The sequence below is a fragment of the Emys orbicularis genome, chromosome 1, assembly GCF_028017835.1.
Source record: "Emys orbicularis isolate rEmyOrb1 chromosome 1, rEmyOrb1.hap1, whole genome shotgun sequence".
In the NCBI taxonomy this organism is placed as follows: domain Eukaryota; kingdom Metazoa; phylum Chordata; order Testudines; family Emydidae; genus Emys; species Emys orbicularis.
Genome location: NC_088683.1, coordinates 98,799,141 through 98,820,800, shown reverse-complemented (window position 1 = coordinate 98,820,800; position 21,660 = coordinate 98,799,141). Strand labels below are relative to the sequence as shown.

The following is a 21,660-nucleotide window of genomic DNA, read 5'->3' as shown; positions in this document are numbered from 1 at the left end:
AACTATAGTAACGAGGGCGGGGAGTCAGAGGCGTGACTGCCTTCCCCAATCACAGAATCCGGCCCCACGCAGCCAATCAGAAAGGGGGGAACGGGGGCGGCGGGGGAAGGAGGGAAGCGCAGGGGAAGGAAATGAATGACAGGCAACTGCTTCATCCAAATGGAGGAGAATCTCCAGGCAGCAGCCAATGAGAGAAAGTCTGAGGATGACAGATCGGTATTTCACCCAATGAAAGATCTAGCCATTCCGACCAGCAGTCAATCAGAGAAGGGGTGAGGCCGAAGAAGTAAATAAGGCTTTATTTGGGTTTGGAAAGAGGAAGGGGGGGGGGACAACTCCCCAAGCACTCACCCCCCCGCCCGCCCCGTCACCCCAACCTGCCCCGTCAAACCCACTCACCCCCACACCAAGCCCCACCCCCTAGTCCAGTTGTACTCTATCTAGCTGTAGGCCAGCCCTAAGCCCGCCCCCTCCTGAGCGCAGCCTAAGCCCCGCCCCGCCTCTTCCGGTTCTCTGCAGGAAGCGGCCGCGTGCCCGGCCGGAGCCTTTTCCCTGCTGCGCCGCCGCCGCCGCGTGCCGAACCCCCCGCCCGCACCATGGCCTACCCGGCCGAGGACTACGACACTGAGGTACCCGGCCACTCCCCCCCCCCCCCCCGGGGACCCGGCCAGCCGCGGCTGCAGGAGCCCGCATGGCGGCCCGGCCCGGCAGCGCAGAGAGGCCGGGCGGGGGGGGCCTGACTCACCGCCAGAAGCTGGTTGAGGGGCCCGGGGAAGGCCCCCCCCCGGACTGGGCGGGAAAGGGCCTGGCTTCCCCGCCTGACCCGGGCCCGTGGGGGAGGCCCAGGCCCGCCCGGGGGAAGGGAGCGTCTGTTGTGTATCTGAGCTCCCCGTGGTAACACCCCCCTTCTGCGTCTCTTTCTCCCCTCAGGAAACCTACACGTACCAGGGTGACTATGACATGCACACAGGTGAGTCCTGCTGCCCGGCCGAGCCAGGGTGCCCACGCATTGCCCTGCCCCCGCCCCAGATCACCCCCAGGAGTCCCTTCCCGCCCGTGTGTCCCTGAGCTAGAACTGGCCCATAGGGAGTACTTGTGGCACCTTAGAGATTAACAAATGTATTTGAGCATACGCTTTCGTGGGCTAAAACCCACTTCATTGGATACATGCAGTGGAAGATACAGTAGGAAAATATATATACACAGAGGACATGAAAAAATGGGTGTTGCCATACCAACTGTAACGAGGGTAATTAATTAAGGTGCGCTATTAGCAGCAGAAGAAAAAAAACTTTTGTAGTGATAATCAGGATGGCCCATTTCCAACCGTTGACAAGAAGGTGTGAGTAATAGTAGGGGGGAAAAATTAGCATGGGAAAACAGTTTTACTTTGTGTAATGACCCATCTACTCCCAGTCTTTATTCCAGCCTAATTTAATGGTGTCTAGTTTGCAAATTAATTCCAATTCTGCAGTTTCTTGTTGGAGTCTGTTTTTGAATTTTTTTTTGTTGGCGTATTGCGACTTTGAGATCTGTAATTGAGTGACCAAGGAGGTTGAAGTGTTCTCCGACTGGTTTTTGAACGTTATAATTCTTGAAGTCTGATTTGTGTCCATTTATTCTTTTGCGTAGAGACTGTCCGGATTGGCCAATGTACATGGCAGAGGGGCATTGCTGGCACATGATGGCATATATCACATTGGTAGATGTGCAGGTGAACGAGCCTCTGATCGTGTGGCTGATGTGATTAGGTCCTATGATGGTGTCCCCTGAATAGATATGTGGACAGAGTTGGCAACGGGCTTTGTTGCAAGGATAGGTTTCTGGGTTAGTGTTTTTGTTGTGTGGTGTTTGATTGCTGGTGAGTATTTGCTTCAGGTTGGGGGGCTGTCTGTAAGCGAGGACTGGCCTCTCTCCCAAGATCTGTGAGAGTGAGGGATCATCCTTCAGGATAGGTTGTAGATCCTTGATGATGCGCTGGAGAGGTTTTAGTTGGGGGCTGACGGTGACGGCTAGTGGCGTTCTGTTACTTTGTTGGGCCTGTCCTGTAGTAGGTGACTTCTGGGTACTCTTCTGGCTCTGTCAATCTGTTTCTTCACTTCAGCAGGTGGGTATTGTAGTTGTAAGAACGCTTGATAGAGATCTTGTAGGTGTTTGTCTCTGTCTGAGGGGTTGGAGCAAATGCGGTTGTATCTTAGAGCTTGGCTGTAGACAATGGATTGTGTGGTGTGGTCTGGATGAAAGCTGGAGGCATGTAGGTAAGTATAGCGGTCAGTAGGTTTCCGGTATAGGGTGGTGGTTATGTGACCATCACTTATTAGCACTGTAGTGTCCAGGAAGTGGATTTCTTGTGTGGACTGGTCCAGGCTGAAGTTGATGGTGGGATGGAAATTATTGAAATCATGGGTGGAATTCCTCAAGGGCTTCTTTTCCATGGGTCCAGATGATGAAGATGTCATCAACGTAGCGTAAGTAGAGTAGGGGCGTTAGGGTTTTAGCCCACAAAAGCTTATGCTCAAATAAATTTGTTAGTCTCTAAGGTGCCACAAGTACTCCTCATGCTTTTTGCTGATACGGACTAACACGGCTACCACTCTGAAACCTGGCACATAGGGGACATTCATGTGATTATCCAACGGAGGTGGGGATCTCATCCCTGTCCACTCCACAGTCCCGTTAGTGGTTTCCCTGTTTTTGTGTGTGTTGGTAGTTGGTCAGAGACATGGCATGTCACTAAGTCAGTGGCTCTCAACCTTTCCAGACTACTGTACCCCTTTCAGGAGTCTGATTTTTGTCTTGCATACCCCCAAGTTACACCTCATGTAAAAACTACTTGCTTATAAAATCAGACTAAAAATACAAAAGTGTCACAGCACATTATTGCTGAAAAATTGCTCACTGTCTCATTTTTACCATACAAATATAAAATAAATCAATTGGAATATAAATATTGTACTTACATTTCAGTGTATAGTATATACAGCAGTATAATCAAGTCATTGTATAAACTTTTAGTTTGTACTGACTTTGGTAGTGCTTTTTATATAGTCTGTTGTAAAATTAGGCAAATATCTAGATGAGTTGATGTACCCCCTGGAAGACCCCGGTTGAGAACTACTGCTCTAAGGGGTGGGAATTCCCAGGGAAGGACCCTGACCAAGCAAGGCACTTCCTGAAATGTTACTCAACTCTATTCTGCTGTCTTGGTACTGGAGGTGCCTTCATCTCACCTTGGGGCCAGCTGGTTTGGATCCCAGATACAGCCTGGTTGTGCTGTCTCCGGGCATCCCTCTGAGCTTCCTGGCATTTTATTAAATTCAGGAAAGATACAGAGCTATGCTCATAAATCATCTGCTGCATTGCTGCCCTTTTCTTCCACAGGAGACCCCAAACAGGATTTAGCCTATGAACGCCAATATGAGCAACAGACCTACCAGGTGATCCCTGAAGTGATCAAAAACTTCATCCAGTATTTTCATAAAACTGTCTCGGATCTGATTGATCAGAAAGTGTATGAGCTTCAGGCCAGCCGTGTCTCCAGCGATGTCATTGACCAGAAGGTGTATGAGATCCAAGATATCTATGAAAACAGGTACAAAGCTATCACTCCCAGGGTGGGAATTGCTGTTGTAACTGCTCCTGTGGGGGTTTTGTGGTGGTGTTTTTTTTATTAAAGGGAGCACCAGTCAGTTGATTTGATCCAAATTTGGATTTTATTTAAAATGTGGACTTGGGGTAGATTTGGATGTCTGAGAAGGAAGAGGTCCTTTCACTTCTAGATAACTGGTTTGACTCAAACCGAGGTCAGTAGTGATTGAAATTCATACCAAATGAGTCTCAATCCAGTTCCTAATGTGCATATTACAAAAATAGTGCTCCCGTTGTTGCTAATTAGCTCACTTGCTGATAACATCAGAACATGCCGAGGGTCAAATAGGCCATGGCGTGTCTGACTCTTTTCTAGCGATGGTCCCTCCAGCTCATGACTAAGTCACACTGGCACAGGTGGTGTGTGAGACAAGCTTGCATTACTTCTCTGTGTTAAGGATAAAAGAGGACTTCAGTTTCCAGATCTGTTGAACTGGTCCCTCTCATGTATACTAGACTCATTTATAAATCTCTGTGTGGAAATAGTTTTGATCTAACAAAGCATGTCTTCAGGATTGGAAATCTTTAACTCGATCCTTCTTTCACTGATGAATGAATAGTTTAATTTGTAATCCCCTCTGCATGTGTTTTTTCACAGCTGGACCAAACTGACTGAAAGGTTCTTTAAGAACACCCCATGGCCAGAGGCAGAGGCCATTGCACCACAGGTTGGAAACGGTAGGTATTTTGTTTATTGGAGGAAAAAGAGAAGCAAACTGCTTTACTTTGGAAAGAGACCCAGCTGATGTCTCTGTCCTGTGCCTTCCTGTTACACATCCACCCATTAGCCATAACTGACCCCTTTGGCACTCTGAGAGCAGACAGGCCAAGAACTGAATGAGATCTGGAGATCAAACTTTCTCCCCTAGGAGTAGTCCTTCTGGCTATCTGAGCAAGAATTGCATGGGAGGAGTGCAGTCTAATCCTTCTGGTCGAGGCAGACACTGGATTTTCTCCAGCACTTTTTCTATTTTTCTCCTTCCCCACTCTGTGTGGCTGAGAATCCACTCAGTTCAGAAGCAGGCTTTCTAAGCATCATATTGAGAAGTGAAAGTGCTATAAATGTGGTAAAATGTCAAGGGAGCGGAGAGTATCTCCTATACAAAGAAAGCAGTGATTTGCAATCTCGTTCCTTTCTGTTGGAGCCTCCCCTGCTGATTTGGCAGCTGGACCCCCAATACATCTTCATATTGTTCCCTGGCACAGATGCTGACTTTGCTGCTTCTGTCTGTTTTCTCTCTCCTTCTGTCTCTTCTCTCTCTCCCCCCCCCCCCCCCATTTTGTTTTTTGCTTTCTGTTTATTTAGTTTTGTCCCCTTCCCTCCCAGCACACCAGATTTCATGCTCCTCAAGATGAGGGTTGGCTATTGCTGGTGTTTGGTAGGGCTGAGACGTATGCTTTGGAGCTGAATTCTATGGTGAGAGCTTCCCAATCTGCAACTTCCCAAGCCTGTAACCACTGAACGCTGTTCCTGTGGCCTACTGTTTCAGGAACTGCCAAAGAAGAATGGTGGGAAAGTGGGCTTCAAAGAATTGCCCACTGCTTTATCCACAACAGCATATCTATCATTGGCAATGGGAGTGAATCCAAAGCCATGCAACTCTCCCTATGCTCTCTGCTCCTTTCCTCTGCCCAATGTCCCCAAGGTTGGGAAACACAAATTCTTAAATGTTTTCCCTACTCAAGCCCCATAGGGGGACCCTGTTGCTCCTCTTTCCCTTATTGTAGCAGGGGGAAGACCACCAGTGTACCTGAAACATCTGGCTATGTTGACCACTTGGCCAAATGTCTTGCTAATGTCCAGTTCTGCCATCTCTTCCAGATGCGGTCTTCCTGATTCTGTACAAGGAGCTCTACTACAGGCACATCTACGCCAAAGTCAGTGTGAGTATTTGCCTATGTGGTCCTGCTAATTACGTGCAGGCTTTCCGATGGCTGTTCTGTAAAACTTGCCCTTTCCTCCCTCTGGACCACACTGTCTGTGATTCAAATAACTCCTGCAGAACAAATCTGTTCACACTTCTGATATGCTGTCATGAGGTCCTGATTGGATCTTGAGAAACTTGCACAAGCTTATGGTTGGTAATGCCTCATTTGAGTTCTGACATTTTAAGACTTGATCTTCCATCTCCTGCCGAGGCTTGTAATCTGGCTCTACTTCTTGCTAAGTATCAGAGGGGTAGCCGTGTTAGTCTGGATCTGTAAAAAGCAACAAAGAGTCCTGTGGCACCTTAAAGAGTAACAGATGTATTGGAGCATAAGCTTTCGTGGGTGAATACGACATGCGTCTGACGAAGTGGGTATTCACCCACAAAAGCTTATGCTCCAATACATCTGTTAGTCTTTAAGGTGCCACAGGACTCTTCGTTGCTTTCTACTTCTTGCTAGTAATTACTAGCACAAAGTTCATAATAATTCGTTCATGTAAGAAGACAAGGTCTTTGAGAAGTCTATGATCTAAATTAGGTAACACCTCCTTGGGGCAGTGGCAGTCTTTTTGTTCTGTGTTTGTGCAGCACCGAGCACAGTGAGGCCCTGGCCATGGCTGGGGCTTCTAGGTGCTATGGACATACAAATAAATAACTACAAATGACACCTGATTATTGTGGTGGGTGAATTAAGGAAAGAAGAGACAACAGAAAACAATTGGATTCTCTCCTTGACAGAGCTGTAATTCTAGGAGAAGTGTAGCTTGTTTTGTGGCTTTTTATTTAACTTTTACAACTGTCAGATGGGTGGGTGTAAGAAGCAGTGGAGTGGAGACTGGTGGTGGAGTGCTAGAGTGAAAATGAAACTGATGTGCAAGAAAATGCAGCCTACCAGTACAGAGAGGAGGAGGGTGAAAGAGGGTTCTGAATCCCTAGTGGAGAAGGAAGATTGGGCAGAGTAAATGGTTCAAGAGGTGGGAACAGGAAGGAAAGAGCTGAGACGCAGGGAGGAATGAAGCTAATTAGAGACTTGAAAGGGAGGATGCGAGACTTGAAATGAATGCCAGAATAGGAAGATGGTCAGGTGATGGTTCAGAGCGGGTGGAAGAGGGAGAAGATCTAGCTGCACTATTTGAATAGACTTAGAGAGGGGGAGAAGCAGGGAGATTAGGAAAGAGATGTTTCATTAGCGTGAGACATGATTCAGGGATTTACTAGTAGGAATAGATAGGGCAGTGGGCGGGAGAGCAGATTTTATAGGTGTAGCACGGTGATTCTGTGCTGTGGAGTTCTTAAAAATGAAATACTGAGGGATGGGGGTGCTTCCCTGACACGCTTGCTCATTTTACAAAGTGGTCAATAATGAAACACTTAATTCTTCCTCTTCATGGTAGTTCAACAGGATTTGTCAAGAGCCTGCATGTGAGGGGAGGAGGACAGAGAGTTCTTTAAGATAATCTGAAGATTTTGAGTCTGGGTGGTGATAGGAGGATGTTTAGGAGGAAAGGGGAGAAGTTCCATTTGTGAGATGTTTAGTTTGGGAAAGCAGCAGGACCTCTGAAAGGAGTTCATTGCATATGAACAGTCAAGACTGCTTCTTGATAACAATGGTGTGCACTCATGGTCGTGGTGGTGGGGTGTATGATGATGATTGGCCTGGTTAAGTATAAAGACATTGGCAGCTCTACTGTCAGTGGAAGAATGTCTCAGCTACTCTAGATTGTGGCTGCACAAAAGGCATGATGATAGCCCTGAACCCATTCCTGCCACACTTGGGGGGCCCTAGGCAGTTAGTGAAGCTAAGTAGACTGTATTGACTTCCCCACTCTCTCCCCTTTTCATTACAGGGTGGCCCCTCTCTGGAGCAGAGATTTGAGTCTTATTACAACTACTGCAATCTCTTCAACTACATTTTGAGTGAGTTACTATGATCCACTTACTGGTGTGTGAATTTTTTTTGGGGGGGAGGGAGGAAGAACAGAAGCATGCTTGTTTATGGATTATAGAGGAAAGAATCCCATGGTCTTACCCAAGGAAAGAAATTGTTGAATTGATAGCACGTCACATTCATCCATCTGAAAACACACACATTCCAAATCCCTCTACTAATCTGAACTGCTCTGAGCAAAAGAAGAGAATCAGCCTTCTTTAGGTCTGCAAATGGTAGGTGCCATCGCTGGTAATTAGTAACAATGGTCAATGATGGGATATTAAAAGTTACTACAGAGAACTTTTTTCCGGAGGGTCTGGCTGGAGAATCTTGCCCGCATGCTCGGGGTTCAGCTGATCGCCATATTTGGGGTCGGGAAGGAATTTTCCTCCAGGGTAGATTGGCAGAGGCCCTGGAGGTTTTTCGCCTTCCTCCGTAGCATGGGGCAGGGGTTGCTTGCTGGAGGATTCTCTGCGACTTGAAGTCTTTAAATCATGATTTGGGGACTTCAACAGCTGAGTCAAGGGAGAGAATTATTCCAGGACTGGGTGGGTCAGCTTTTGTGGCCTGCATCATGCGGGAGGTCAGACTAGATGATCATAATTGTCCCTTCTGACCTTAAAGTCTATGAGTTATTGGAGGTGTTGTCTCCTTTTGCACGGGGGGAGAGGGGGAGTGAGTGAAGCTGTGAGCAAATGGAGAGAAAGATAGAGCAGTGTTTCTGTACCTTTTCAGGTTGGAGACCCATTATTCAAAGTCACACATTTTTGTGATCCCCTTGCACTTATTACTCTATAGTAAATGCATCAATAACAATGCTATGCCTATTTATCCATTTGTGGTTAGAGAGTCTGATAGAGAATACTTGATTTTGAAGGGGAATAGTCAGGTGGGAGGAAGTGGGGGTGTGAGATTTTCTTTTCATTTAGATTGTATTAAGCTTTCAGTGCCTCACAACCCTCAGATTGTCTTTTGTTCCCCGTCTCCCTTGGGGGTGGGGGGGGGGGTGGGGGGGGTGTCAGAACCCACCAGTTGAGAAATACTGCTGTAGAGTATTTAGTAATCAAACTCAAAAAGCTGGGCTTTTAAGTCATGAAGCCCTTGCTGTGTTTTCCTCAAATGAGGAGGCAGTGGGTGCGGCCAGAGCTATTGCATCATCTCTCTGCTGGGGACCTCGCTCAATGGGTGAGTTCTGCTCTGTCTCCACCCTTGAAGGGGAAAGTTACAGTGATGCCCATATTTCCCCTTACAGCTTCATGTCACTGTCATCCTACCCCTTGATTGTGGGTGATTACCTGTGTTTTTCTCCTACAGATGCTGATGGCCCTGCTCCTCTGGAACTGCCCAACCAGTGGCTGTGGGATATCATTGATGAATTCATCTACCAGGTACATGGCCTGTTGCTGGGCTTCCTGGTAGCATAGGTGCTTAAGGCTGTTCAGTTCTCCATCATTCCCCCTTCCATCCCACGTGATTCCTGTAGCTGAGATCTCCCCACATGCAGAGTATCCAAGGGGGTACTCAGATTTGAGGTCCATAGGAAGCAAAGATCTTAACCTTTTCTCAAATTATAACAATTCCTTCACGTTATTGGGGGATATTTGGGAAACTCTGGCATTTTACCCATATTTCCATTTCAAGTTCCTGCATCCTGGCCTATTTCTGTAAAGTGCATCTTCCCTGACCCCATCTCTCCCACATCTAAATAATGGGAAGCTGCCTGGCTAAAATCATCTAGAGTTACAGAACTTATTAGAATGTTTGTCCACCCTAACTGACCAGTGCAGGATTGTTTCCTATATATTGTATTTTTTCCACCTTTAAATTTCTCAGTTGATGGTGCTTGTACGGCTTCTATTTGGAATAATCTCCAAGTGCAAACATGCAGAGCAATATAACTAGTCCACATTCTGAGATCTTGCTGTCAGGAGACATTTCCTGATACCAGCTGAAATATCCCTTATTTTCCCCTTCCATCAGTCCACCCTCCCAGACCTTAAATTATTTTTGTCTCTCTGAATTCCCTTCTGTTTGATGTCTTGGTGTGAAGATGCCTGGCACTGATCACACTATTCCAGGTGTTATCTTGTCAAGTGCATATGGAGATGGACTGTCACCTTCTTGTTCTGTGATACCGATCCCTCTATGTGCGTATGTGAGCCACATTCTCGCTGCCACTTCAGTCATGTCTAATTGTCAGTCCTTCACCTACCCCTTGGGTCCTTAGTGATGCTGCTTTCTAGGTTCTCCCTCATGCTGAGTATCTGCTTCACATTAGTCTTGCCCTAGGTGCATTGTGTTTGTATAACTTGTCCTCTTGAGCTGCCAAGTAATAACTCGGATTAAGCTGCTGTTGGGACCTGTGGCTTCCTGTACTTCAGTCATATGATAGAACCGTAGGGCTGGTGTTTAGATGAGCGTTTCCGTGCTAGCTCCTTATCTGCTTGTCCTTTCCTCGTCCCATAGTTCCAGTCGTTCAGCCAGTACCGCTGCAAGACAGCCAAGAAGTCTGAAGAAGAAATTGATTTCCTTCGGTCAAACCCCAAGATCTGGAATGTCCACAGTGTCCTCAATGTGCTGCACTCCCTGGTGGACAAGTCCAACATCAACCGACAGCTAGAGGTCTACACCAGTGGAGGTGAGGGGTCAGGGTTCCCAAATATGCTGTTCTGGCCAAGAGGAGTGATCAAAGGGAAAGGGAGATTAGGAATGGGATGCAAAGTCTTTCTCCTTGAAGATACTGGTTCTAGTCTGGGGTGGAAGTGACTGGGGACAGTTCTGTGAAATGAGCTGAGGTGTCTCAATCGTATTTACCAAAATCCCATCACAAGTGACAGTAATTGTCCCCCTTGTTGGCAGCCTCAGCTTGGAGGCCCAGGATTGAGTGGGCCTGAGATATAACTCCCTTCTCATCCAAATGCACGTGGTAGGTTGGTGTATGCTTACACTGCTGTCTGTGCTGAGGAGAGAAGGCTTCAAACTCCAATGCTGTCGGTCTTGCACTTCTCACCTGCACCAAACTCACTCTAAAAATAGGTAAAAGCAGGCAATGAGTAGCTGCTGTCTGGGCTTTTCAAGTTCAGCTGTCTGTGCCCCCCAAGTAAAGCTCAGAGAATGCAAATGTACCATTAGAGTGCTGCTCTTTGCTGCATGGATGAGACTGCAACGTTTTAAAGATTGGGACAAATCCTTGTTTAATGCCCTTTGACTTCCTATTGGTTTCATTGGCAGTTGAACTAAACCTTTAATTCTGGCAAGTGTTAGCATGGAAAGGGATAATTATTTGAGGTTGATTGGGAAACAGGGTGGGAGGAGTGCTGAAGGTTGCATCTCCTGACTTACCCACCCCTCTGATGTCCAGGGGGTTGAGGTAGTTGAGCTGTGGGGAGAGAGCCCATTCCCCCTGTAGAAAGTGTGACACTTCCTCTCTTTCCAGGTGATCCTGAGAGCGTGGCTGGAGAGTATGGTCGTCACTCCCTCTATAAGATGTTGGGCTACTTCAGTCTTGTGGGGCTGCTGCGCCTCCATTCACTGCTGGGGGATTACTACCAAGCCATCAAGGTTCTGGAGAATATTGAGCTCAACAAGAAGGTAATAAGCCACAGCTCTTAAATGCTCCCTTCTGGGTCTAAAGTGCCTTTATTTGAAAGGGCAGCAAATGCTATCTAAAGGTGTGGGGGCCCCGATCATCACAATGAACTGCCCAACTACGGAGCTATTCATTCCTGCTTTGAATGTCAGGTGGGGGTGTCTACTTCCACCCTCACGTGGGGCTGTAATCACAGCGTAATGCAACACTTAATGCAAATCCTACACACACATAGCTGTCCCCTGATGGCTGTTGTGGCTGTTCTAGCATGTATATGTGTTCTTGGGTGTTTGCTTTCTGGGGTCTAGGGTACGATTCCATGCTGAGGGGAATGTTGATTGAAGCATCATACGCTAAAGTGATGTTGCAGTGCTAGTTAGTTGGGCTGGATAGTGTCCCTTAACAGTATGGCACCCTGGTCCCGTCTTGGTTAGCTGCTGTTTCCCTTAGCCCCAGCCCCGCTGGTATCAACCATTCTACCCCACATATCTAATGCTTTTTCTAGGATCATGCACCCCCTGTGATAGTTGTGATTATTGCAGTCCAGCTACACCATCAGGGTGGTCACTGGACTGGTCTGGAGCTCTGCATGTTATCCATCTGTGTGCTTGTACTGTGGGGTGTGGAATGGGCTACTTAAACAGCTTGCTGTGGAGGGACTGCAAACACCCTGCAATGTATGGAATTCTATCTACTGAGCCCGAGGCCTATTACCGGTGGGAAGGCATGGGATGTGTTTAGTGTGACACACAGGTAAAACTAGCATGTGTGGGATGAAATGAAGAGAAATTTTTTTGGGGGGGGAATATTGAGGGGGGAAATCCCCAACAGTGATGTCTGTTAGCCTGTAAATAATCTGTCCAGGGAAGGAGAGAACTTTTAAACACTAGCCTGGACAAGAAGAGATGAACATAGTGCTGGCAACAATCCTCCATTGCCAGGGAGATGGAAATGATCTGTTAGATCATCCAGTCTGTCTTCTATGATAGCTTTCTCACTTCCCTGTACAGGAAACACAGAGGGCAGCAGGTCAACCCTCTCCTTTCTCTATGGTAGGACTGGTTTGGAGACTGATAGAGATGGGCTCCCTGAAGGAAAGAGGTGCTAAAGGTTGTTGGGGGAAGATGTCTTTTCTAACTTTGCATGTTTGTGTCTCTCTTCCTCCCCAGAGCATGTATTCCCGGGTGCCGGAGTGCCAGGTCACCACCTATTACTATGTGGGCTTTGCTTACCTTATGATGCGGCGTTACCAGGATGCCATCCGTGTCTTTGCCAACATCCTTCTTTACATCCAGAGGACAAAGAGCATGTTTCAGAGGACTACCTATAAGTATGAAATGGTAAGGGGAGCGAGGCCAGTGCACTATCCTTCTCTTACCATCTTTGACCTCTCTGCTGCTGTTGATACTGTTGATAACTTCCTCCTTAACCTTCTGTCCTCCCTTGCCTTGTGTGGTAATATTCTCTCAGCAGCTCCTTGGGTGAGTCGTTGTCCTTCTCAGTCCCACAGAGTTAGATCCATGGCCCCTCCTTCTCCCTCTACGTCCTATTTCTGGGCAGACTTATTCACTTACATATTTTCAGTGCCATCTTCTTGCTGACAGTTCACCAGTCTGTCTCTCCATTCCATGACCTGTCTCTTTCCATCCAATCTTGCATTTCAGCCTGTCTCAGTTCTTGGATGTCTCACTGACTGTTAGAACCAAGCACCTCACTTTCAGTGCAAGGAGCTCCTGGCCCTCAGAGACCGCGTACAGGCTTTGGAGGCCAGGGTGGTGGAACTGGAGGAGCTAAGGGAGGCAGAGAGGTATGTTGATGAGGCTTTCCGGGACACTGTAGAATTGTCCCACCTCCGGTCAGACAGCCCCTGCGCTGTTGAGGAGGATGAAAGGCCCAGGGAAGCAGAGCAGTCAACGGGAGCAGAGGGAAACCTTCCCATAGTTGGGACCCTCCTTCCAGATGGTGTTAGGGTATCCTCTCGCACTGAGGTTACCTCTCCGGGGGAGGGAACTCCAGTCACTAGGAAAAAGCAGGTGTTAGTAATGGGAGATTTGATCATCAGAAACATAGATAGCTGGGTTTGTAATGACCGGGAGAACCGTATGGTGACTTGCCTGCCTGGTGCGAAGGTTGCGGATCTCTCGAGGCATCTGGATAGACTTATGTGTAGTGCTGGGGAGGAGCCAGTGGTCGTGGTACATGTAGGTACCAATGACATAGGGATGGGTAGGGGAGATGTCCTGGAGGCCAAATTTAGGCTGCTAGGGAAGAGACTGAAATCCAGGACCTCTATGGTGGCATTCTCAGAAATGCTCCCAGTTCCACGCGCAGGGCCAGGTAGGCAGGCAGAGCTTCAGAGTCTCAATGCGTGGATGAGACGATGGTGTAGAGAGGAGGGGTTTAGATTCATTAGGAACTGGGGAAACTTTTGGGATGGGGAGAGCCTATACAGGAGAGATGGGCTCCACCTAAATCAAAGTGGGACCAGACTGCCGGCACTTAACATTAAAAAGGTTGCAGAGCAGTTTTTAAACTAGGAGATGGGGGAAAGCCGACTGCTGCAGAGGAGCATGTGGATCGGACAGAGATTTCTCTTAGAGGAGAGTCTAATGATAGAGAATCTCCAGGTTATAGTCGGGAGCAGAGGATAGAAGAGGATAATGTAGGGGCCAAATCAGAAGAAAAATATTCACATAAAGAATCGGACACATCAGAAAAGGGCAGACAAATAAATAGTGACATGTTTTTAAAGTGCTTGTACACAAATGCTAGAAGTCTAAATAATAAGATGGGTGAACTAGAGTGCCTTGTGATAAAGGAGGATATTGATATAATAGGCATCACAGAAACCTGGTGGACTGAGGACAATCAATGGGACACGATCATTCCGGGGTACAAAATATATCAGAAGGCCAGAACAGGTCGTGCGGGGGGGGGGGGGGGGGAGGGGGGAGTGGCACTATATGTGAAAGAAAATGTAGAATCAAATGAAGTAAAAATCTTAAGTGAATCCACATGTTCCATAGAATCCCTATGGATAGTAATTTCATGCTCTAATAAGAATATAACATTAGGGATCTATTATCGACCACCTGACCAGGACAGTGATAGTGATGATGAAATGCTATCAAAATTAAGAACTCAATAATAATGGGGGATTTCAGTTATCCCCATATTGACTGGGAACATGTCACCTCAGGACGAAATGCAAAGACAAAATTTCTCGATAGTTTAAATGACTGCTTTTTGGAGCAGCTGGTACGGGAACCCACAAGGGGAGAGGCAACTCTCGATTTAGTCCTGAGTGGAGCGCAGGAGCTGGTCCAAGAGGTAACTATAACAGGACCGCTTGGAAATAGTGACCATAATATAATAACATTTAACATCCCTGTGGTGGGAAAAACATCTCAACAGCCCAACACTGTGGCATTTAATTTCAAAAAGGGGAACTATGCAAAAATGAGGGGGTTAGTTAAACCGAAATTAAAAGGTACAGTGACTAAAGTGAAATCCCTGCAAGCTGCATGGACGCTTTTTAAAGACACCATAATAGAGGCCCAATTTAAATGTATACCCCAAATTAAGAAACACAGCAAAAGAACTAAAAAAGAGCCACCGTGGCTTAACAACCATGTAAAAGAAGCAGAGAGAGATAAAAAGGCATCTTTTTAAAAAGTGAAAGTCAAATCCTAGTGAGGTACATTGAAAGGAGCATAAACACTGCCAAATTAAGTGTAAAAATGTAATAAGAAAAGCCAAAGAGGAGTTTGAAGAATGCCTAGCCAAAAACTCAAAAGGTAATAACAAAATGTTTAAGTACATCAGAAGCAGGAAGCCTGCTAAACAACCAGTGGGGCCCCTGGATGATCGAGATACAAAAGGAGCACTTAAAGACGATAAAGTCATTGTGGAGAAACTAAATGGATTCTTTGCTTCAGTCTTCATGGCTGAGGATGTTAGGGAGATTCCCAAACCTGAGCCGGCTTTTGTAGGTGACAAATCTGAGGAACTGTCACAGATTGAAGTGTCACTAGAGGAGGTTTTGGAGTTAATTGATAAACTTAACAGTAACAAGTCACTGGGACCATATGGCATTCACCCAAGAGTTCTAAAATAACTCAAATGTGAAGTTGCTGAACTATTAACTATGGTTTGTAACCTGTCCTTTAAATCAGCTTCTGTACCCAATGACTGGAAGATAGCTAATGTAACGCCAATATTTAAAAAGGGCTCTAGAGGTGATCCCGGCAATTACAGGCCGGTAAGTCTAACGTACCGGGCAAATTAGAGCCTCACCAAAGGCTCTTATGTAAATTAAGTTGTCATGGGATTAAAGGGAAGATCCTTTCATGGATTGAGAACTGGTTAAAAGACAGGGAACAAAGGGTAAATTCTCAGAATGGAGAGGGGTAACTAGTGGTGTTCCCCAAGGGTCAGTCCTAGGACCAATCCTATTCAACTTATTCATAAATGATCTGGAGAAAGAGGTAAAAAGTGAGGTGGCAAAGTTTGCAGATGATACTAAATTGCTCAAGATAATTAAGACCAAAGAGACTGTGAAGAACTTCAAAAAGATCTCACAAAACTAAGTGATTGGGCAACAAAACGACAAATGAAATTTAATGTGGATAAATGTAAAGTAATGCACATTGGAAAAAATAACCCCAACTATACATACAATATGATGGGGGCTAATTTAGCTACAACTAATCAGGAAAAAGATCTTGGAGTCATCATGGTAGTTCTCTGAAGACGTCCACGCAGTGTGCAGAGGCGGTCAAAAAAGCAAACAGGATGTTAGGAATCATTAAAAAGGGGATGGAGAATATATTATTGCCCTTATATAAATCGATGGTACGCCCACATCTTGAATACTGCGTACAGATGTGGTGGTCTCATCTCAAAAAAGATATACTGGCACTAGAAAAGGTTCAGAGAAGGGCAACTAAAATGATTAGGGGTTTGGAACGGGTCCCATATGAGGAGAGATTAAAGAGGCTAGGACTTTTCAGCTTGGAAAAGAGGAGACTAAGGGGGGATATGGTAGAGGTATATAAAATCATGAGTGATGTGGAGAAAGTAGATAAGGAAAAGTTATTTACTTATTCCCATAATACAAGAACTAGGGGCCACCAAATGAAATTAATGGGCAGCAGGTTTAAAACAAATAAAAGGAAGTTCTTCTTCACATAGCGCACAGTCAACCTGTGGAACTCCTTGCCTAAGGAGGTTGTGAAGGCTAGGACTATAATAGCGTTTAAAAGAGAACTGGATAAATTCATGGAGGTTAAGTCCATTAATGGCTATTAGCCAGGATGGGTAAGGAATGGTGTCCCTAGCCTCTGTTTGTCAGAGGGTGGAGATGGATGGCAGGAGAGAGATGACTTGATCATTACCTGTTAGGTTCACTCCCTCTGGGGCACCTGGCATTGGCCACTGTTGGTAGACAGAATACTGGGCTGGATTGACCTTTGGTCTGACCCAGTATGGCCGTTCTTATGTTCTTATGTCTTAATTTCTACTCTCCTGTTCTTTTACTATTGACAACACCAGGTTCTGTATCCTGATGGATCATTTGACTCCTCCCTCTCGCTCCTCACATGTCCAGATCCCATTGTTTCTGACTCCACGACACTTCAAAGATTTGGCTCTTCCTTTCTAGCCAAACAGCTAACAGTGCTCTCCACAGCCTGACTCACCTTTCAGCTGCTGTGATCACCTCCTTGTTGGCCTCCATGATACACACATCCCCCACCACATGCATTCAAAATGTGACTGCTAAAATTGTCTTCCTTGCATATTGATCTAAACTTGTCCCCCGGCTCTCTGTTCCACCCACCATCAGTTTTTAAATATGTTCTCCCCTTCAAGACCCTATATAACTCTGCCTATGTTTACGTATCTGACCTTGTCTTTTATCACATCATTCCTGCACCCTCTACTTTGCCACTGGTGCCAGGCTTGCTGTCTCAGTTGTCTGCTTCTTCCATAACTATCTCCAAGATGCCCCTTTCTCCTGGTACACCTCAATTCTGGTGTGCCAAGCCAATACCAACTCCTTCTTCAAGCCCCCTCCTTTAGACCAGTGGTTTTCAAACTGCGGGTCGTGACCCAGTACTGGGTTGCGGAATGTAAGACACTAGGTTGCGGCGACTCCGGTCAGCACTGCCGACCAGGCCGTTAAATCCCGTCAGCGGTGCTGCCCGGCTAAGGCAGGCTAGTCCCTATCTGTTCTGACATCATGCCACACCCCAGAAGTGGCCAGCAGCAGGTCCGTCTCCTAGGCAGGGGGGCCATGGGGCTCTGTGTGCTGCCCCCGCCCTGAGCATCAGCTCTGCACTCCCATTGGGAGCTGGGGGGCGGGTGGTGCCTGCGGATGAGAGCCATGCAGAGCTGCTTGTGCTCCTCCGGCTAGGAGCCGGACCTGCTGCTGGCCGCTTCCGGGGCGCAGTGTGGTCTGCAGTGCCAGGACAGGCAGGAAGCCTGCCTTAGCACCCCGCCCTTTGCCGCTGACCGGGAGCCACCCGAGGTAACCCTGTGCCCCAATCCCCTGCCTCAGCCTTGAGCCCCCCAAAACCCGGACCCCCTTCCTGCACCCCAAATCCCTCATCCCTGGCCCCACCCCAGAGCCTGCACCCTGAGCCCTGCACCTCTCCCGCGCCTCAACTCCCTGCCCCAGCCCTGAGCCCCCCCAAACCTGGAGCCCCCTCCTGCACTCCAAACCCCTCATCCCCAGCCCCAGCCCAGAGGCTGCACCCCCAGCCCAGAGGCCTGACCCCCTCCTGCACCCCAGCCCAGAACCCACTCCCACATCCTGAACTCCTCATCCGCAGCTCCATTGGATCGCGGGCATCAACAATTTTCTTCAACTGGGTCACCAGAAAAGTTTGAAAACCACTGCCTTAGACTCTGCTTTTCCACAGTGCACACAACTGAGTGAATGGTAGGTATTGAAAGAGAGAGCTTTGTACTACCAATAGAGGCATGTGTCTAAACTGATTAACCAGGCGAGCATTGGCAGCATTTCTGTAACTCATGTCTTACCTCATGCCTTCCCCTCCTATTGTTACTCCATGCTCATCACATGGTGTCCCAGGTTATAAATGCTTTGGGGAAAGGGCACGTCTCTGTACTGTGTGGCACCAACCTCTCTCCTGGGCACTGTAAAATAACACTGGAGGGATGGCTTCTAATGACTGTCTTCTCTGTCTCAGATTAACAAGCAGAACGAGCAGATGCATGCCCTTCTGGCCATTGCTCTCACCATGTACCCCATGCGAATAGATGAGAGCATCCACTTGCAGCTGAGGGAGAAGTATGGGGACAAGATGCTGCGCATGCAGAAGGGTGACCCACAGGTGTATGAGGAGCTCTTCAGCTATGCCTGCCCCAAATTCCTCTCTCCCGTGGTCCCCAACTATGACAATGTGCATCCCAACTACCACAAGGAGCCCTTCCTGCAGCAGCTGAAGGTATTCGCCGATGAGGTGCAGCAGCAGGCCCAGCTGTCCACCATCCGCAGCTTCCTGAAGCTTTACACAACCATGCCTGTGGCCAAGCTGGCTGGCTTCTTGGACCTCACGGAGCAGGAATTTCGCATCCAGCTGCTAGTCTTCAAACATAAGATGAAGAACCTGGTCTGGACCAGCGGCATCTCAGCCCTGGATGGGGAGTTCCAGTCAGCCTCTGAGGTTGACTTCTACATTGACAAGGTCAGTTTCTCTTTCCCTCTGCCCCAGGCATGAAAAACCATGATCAGAAATTCATCCCAATCTCTGGCGTATATGCCTTCTCTCCTCGTTTCATATTCTTAATGGGGAGCTCATCCCCAGACGTGGTTCAAAGGGCTGCTATGATGCCAGAATCTTGCTGTTCAACAGCGTCCTTAATGGAGAAGTGGTAGTGCCAGGAGCATGTGTCTGGGCAGGCTCTTTGCCAACCTTTAGGCCTGTGCCACTAGAAACACATGAGACCTATTGGCCTGAGTAAACAGGCCCCAAATACTCCTGTCCCAGACTGGGGGAGCCCTCTCCATGCCACTGATCCTGGGCAGGATATGTTTCAATAATAGCTCAAGACTTCAATTTAAATGCAGTGTCTAGATTTGCCAGCTTTCAGCGCCTCCCCTGCCCATCTCATTTCCCCACCAGGTGGGAGTCTTGCTTGGCCACGCTGCTGCGTCACTAAGTGCTAAAGCCTTTAGCTCTGCCCACCCTCAGCTCTTAGCTAGCGCTTGCTCTGCTGGAAATCCAGATCCAAAGAATGATCAGGCTCCAGCCTGTCCGTGAAGCTCAAGGCCAGCAAGTGCGCACAGGGAGGAGAAAAGAGTTCTTCCTGCTAAGCGAGGGCCTCCAGGTACATTGCCACTTGGCTCTTCAAAGAAGGTCTCTCTCCCCCAACCTGAATCTTGTCAGGGAGCCTGGTGGATAGAAAGGATTGTCGCTTCTAGCCTCGTGGACCTTGAGGTAACCCTCTTCCTGCAAGGCCTGGCTCTTGCTTTGCCTGCTCCACCCACCCAAACCAAGTGGAACTGCCACTGACTCCCAAGCATTAGCAGGAGCCCTGCTCTTTTGCTGCTGCTAGAAGGAGGCAGAGAGTGAACCAGACCTTGCAGGGGAAAGCTACCCTGAAAGGCCCGAGAGCTGAGATGGGGAGCCTCCACCATCAAATTGGTTATCAGGGCTGAATGGAGACATGGCCACAGGAAGTTAAAACATTGTGGACTTGGATTCCACCATTTGCAAGAGTAAACAAGAGCCTACCCCAAAGGGAAAATTTAAATTAGAGTGTTGTGGCTTAATTTTGGGCTCTTTCTGTTGACTAGTGCAGCTGAGGGGTGTCTCTGACACTGATCTCAGGCCTCAGTGGGTCTTTCCCCCAGTAATGCTACTGTATACCCCAGAATTAACTCTGCTCCTTTCCTGATTGCTCCATGTTCTCTTGGCAGGACATGATCCATATTGCAGACACAAAGGTCGCTCGGCGCTATGGGGACTTCTTCATCCGCCAGATCCACAAATTTGAGGAGGTGAGCTCTGGGTGTAACTAGGGCAGGGGACTCTGAATAATCCCTGATGGGGAGTCAGGGGAAGGTCTAGGACTAGTGGGAGAGACGTCTGTGTGGGTAGGGGTGCTTCTGTGAGACCAGACCAAACAGCTGGAATGTTTCCATTCAGTGACTCACCAAAGCCATCGGGAAGGATTGCAGGAACCCCCCTTTGGGGGAAGAATGTGCTTCTCTGTTGCGGCCCAGCATGACCACTGTCCCGGTTGCAAAATGGGAGGGGGGGAGGGATTAGGTTAACTCATTTAGTAGTGCCAGCAGGGAAGAGACAACTTTAAGCTATTCCCTGGGGTATCCACCTGTGATGTGGTCTCCTCCCACATCATTCTGATATGTTTTGCTGCCACCTTGTGGGGGCTCAGTTTTCCTTAGATGAGTCTAACAGATTTCCATTAGTAACACCAGTGGGAATCCATTAAGGCCACCATCCTATGTAGGGCAGGAGGGACCCTTCTGAAGGCCTTGGGACACTGCTCCAGCAGCCCCGCCCTTTCTTGCTGCTGAATGCTCAGCAAGGAGGAACACACTGTCTTGGCCCCATTCTTCCAGCAGGGGCCACTGCAGGACCAGTTGTATCCAAGTGCTCACTGCAGAGAGAATGTGAACTGTCTGTGATGGAAGCAGGTCACCCCATTCCTTGCCCTATCATTTAATGAAAACACTTATACCCTCTTGTCCTGGATCTCCCCTGTTGTGGGGTGGGGAGGTTTTTACTATTTTTTCTCCTTACTGTGGACTACGCTTACTACTGCCTCAGGGCGTTTGCATAGTTGAGTGTGGGAGTGTTTGGGAAGGTGCACTTGTGAGAGCCCCAGCAGTGAGTATTTTCTTAAACTCCCATCTCTGTAACAGGCTGCTTCTTTTCTTCCAGCTGAATCGAACTCTGAAGAAGATGGGCCAGAGACCCTGAAACATCTGCTCAGGCTGACCAGCAATGTGGAGGGGGAGGGGAAATTATTCTATTTGCTGTGGGAGAGGGGAGTTAAGGATTGTGCATTTCTGGAATCTCCTGTGGCGCTGACATTTCTTACTTTGCTAAGCAGGTTGCTCAGATCACACCACCAAACAAAGGACTGAGATCATCTAATAAACAATTGAAATCTCCCCTGTGTTTTCAGTACCAGATACAATAACTTCTTTTTGGGAGAAGGTGGTTGCATTCTCTTTCTCAGTCTCTCTGGGTAACAAGGATGGGGAACAGACCCCTTCCCCGCTTTCTAAAACTCTATGGACACTGTGGGCTGGTCTACACTGGGGGGGTGGGGGGATCGATCTAAGATATGCAACTTCAGCTACGTGATTTACCTCGGGTCCTCACAGCACGGGATCGACGACTGCGGCTCCCCCGTCGACTCCGCTACCGCCTCTTGCTCTGGTTCAGGGATCGATTTATCACGTCTAGATGAGACGCGATAAATCGATCCCCGATAGATCGATTAGTGAAGACATACCCTGTGAACCCAGAAGACTAGGGTTGATTGACCAGCAGGGAGAATGCTAG

General features: G+C 47.8%; 1 protein-coding gene across 2 annotated transcripts; it reads left to right on the top strand.

Moving 5' to 3' along the window:
* Positions 1 to 512: 512 nt before the first annotated feature.
* On the top strand, positions 513 to 21,263 carry EIF3L (eukaryotic translation initiation factor 3 subunit L). Of its 2 annotated transcripts, XM_065404295.1 has the most exons (13): positions 513 to 629; positions 931 to 970; positions 3,382 to 3,592; positions 4,247 to 4,326; positions 5,471 to 5,532; positions 7,424 to 7,493; positions 8,821 to 8,894; positions 9,973 to 10,144; positions 10,943 to 11,097; positions 12,265 to 12,435; positions 18,310 to 18,807; positions 20,043 to 20,123; positions 21,031 to 21,263. In XM_065404295.1, the coding sequence occupies exons 1-13, from the start codon at positions 597 to 599 to the stop codon at positions 21,067 to 21,069; spliced, it is 1,686 nt and encodes a 561-aa protein (XP_065260367.1). In that variant the 5' UTR covers positions 513 to 596; the 3' UTR covers positions 21,070 to 21,263. The 2 variants fall into 2 exon arrangements, with proteins under 2 accessions (XP_065260367.1, XP_065260374.1); XM_065404302.1 differs by lacking the exons at positions 513 to 629; positions 931 to 970; positions 4,247 to 4,326 and having other exon boundaries at positions 3,425 to 3,592.
* Positions 21,264 to 21,660: the final 397 nt, after the last annotated feature.

Excerpts from the sequence above, each read along its gene's own strand:
- EIF3L (XM_065404295.1), top strand. The coding sequence starts at position 597 with ATGGCCTACCCGGCCGAGGACTACGACACTGAG. Across the intron at positions 4,327-5,470 it reads TGCACCACAGGTTGGAAACG|ATGCGGTCTTCCTGATTCTG; the intron begins GTAGGTATTTTG and ends CATCTCTTCCAG. Across the intron at positions 11,098-12,264 it reads ATATTGAGCTCAACAAGAAG|AGCATGTATTCCCGGGTGCC; the intron begins GTAATAAGCCAC and ends CTTCCTCCCCAG.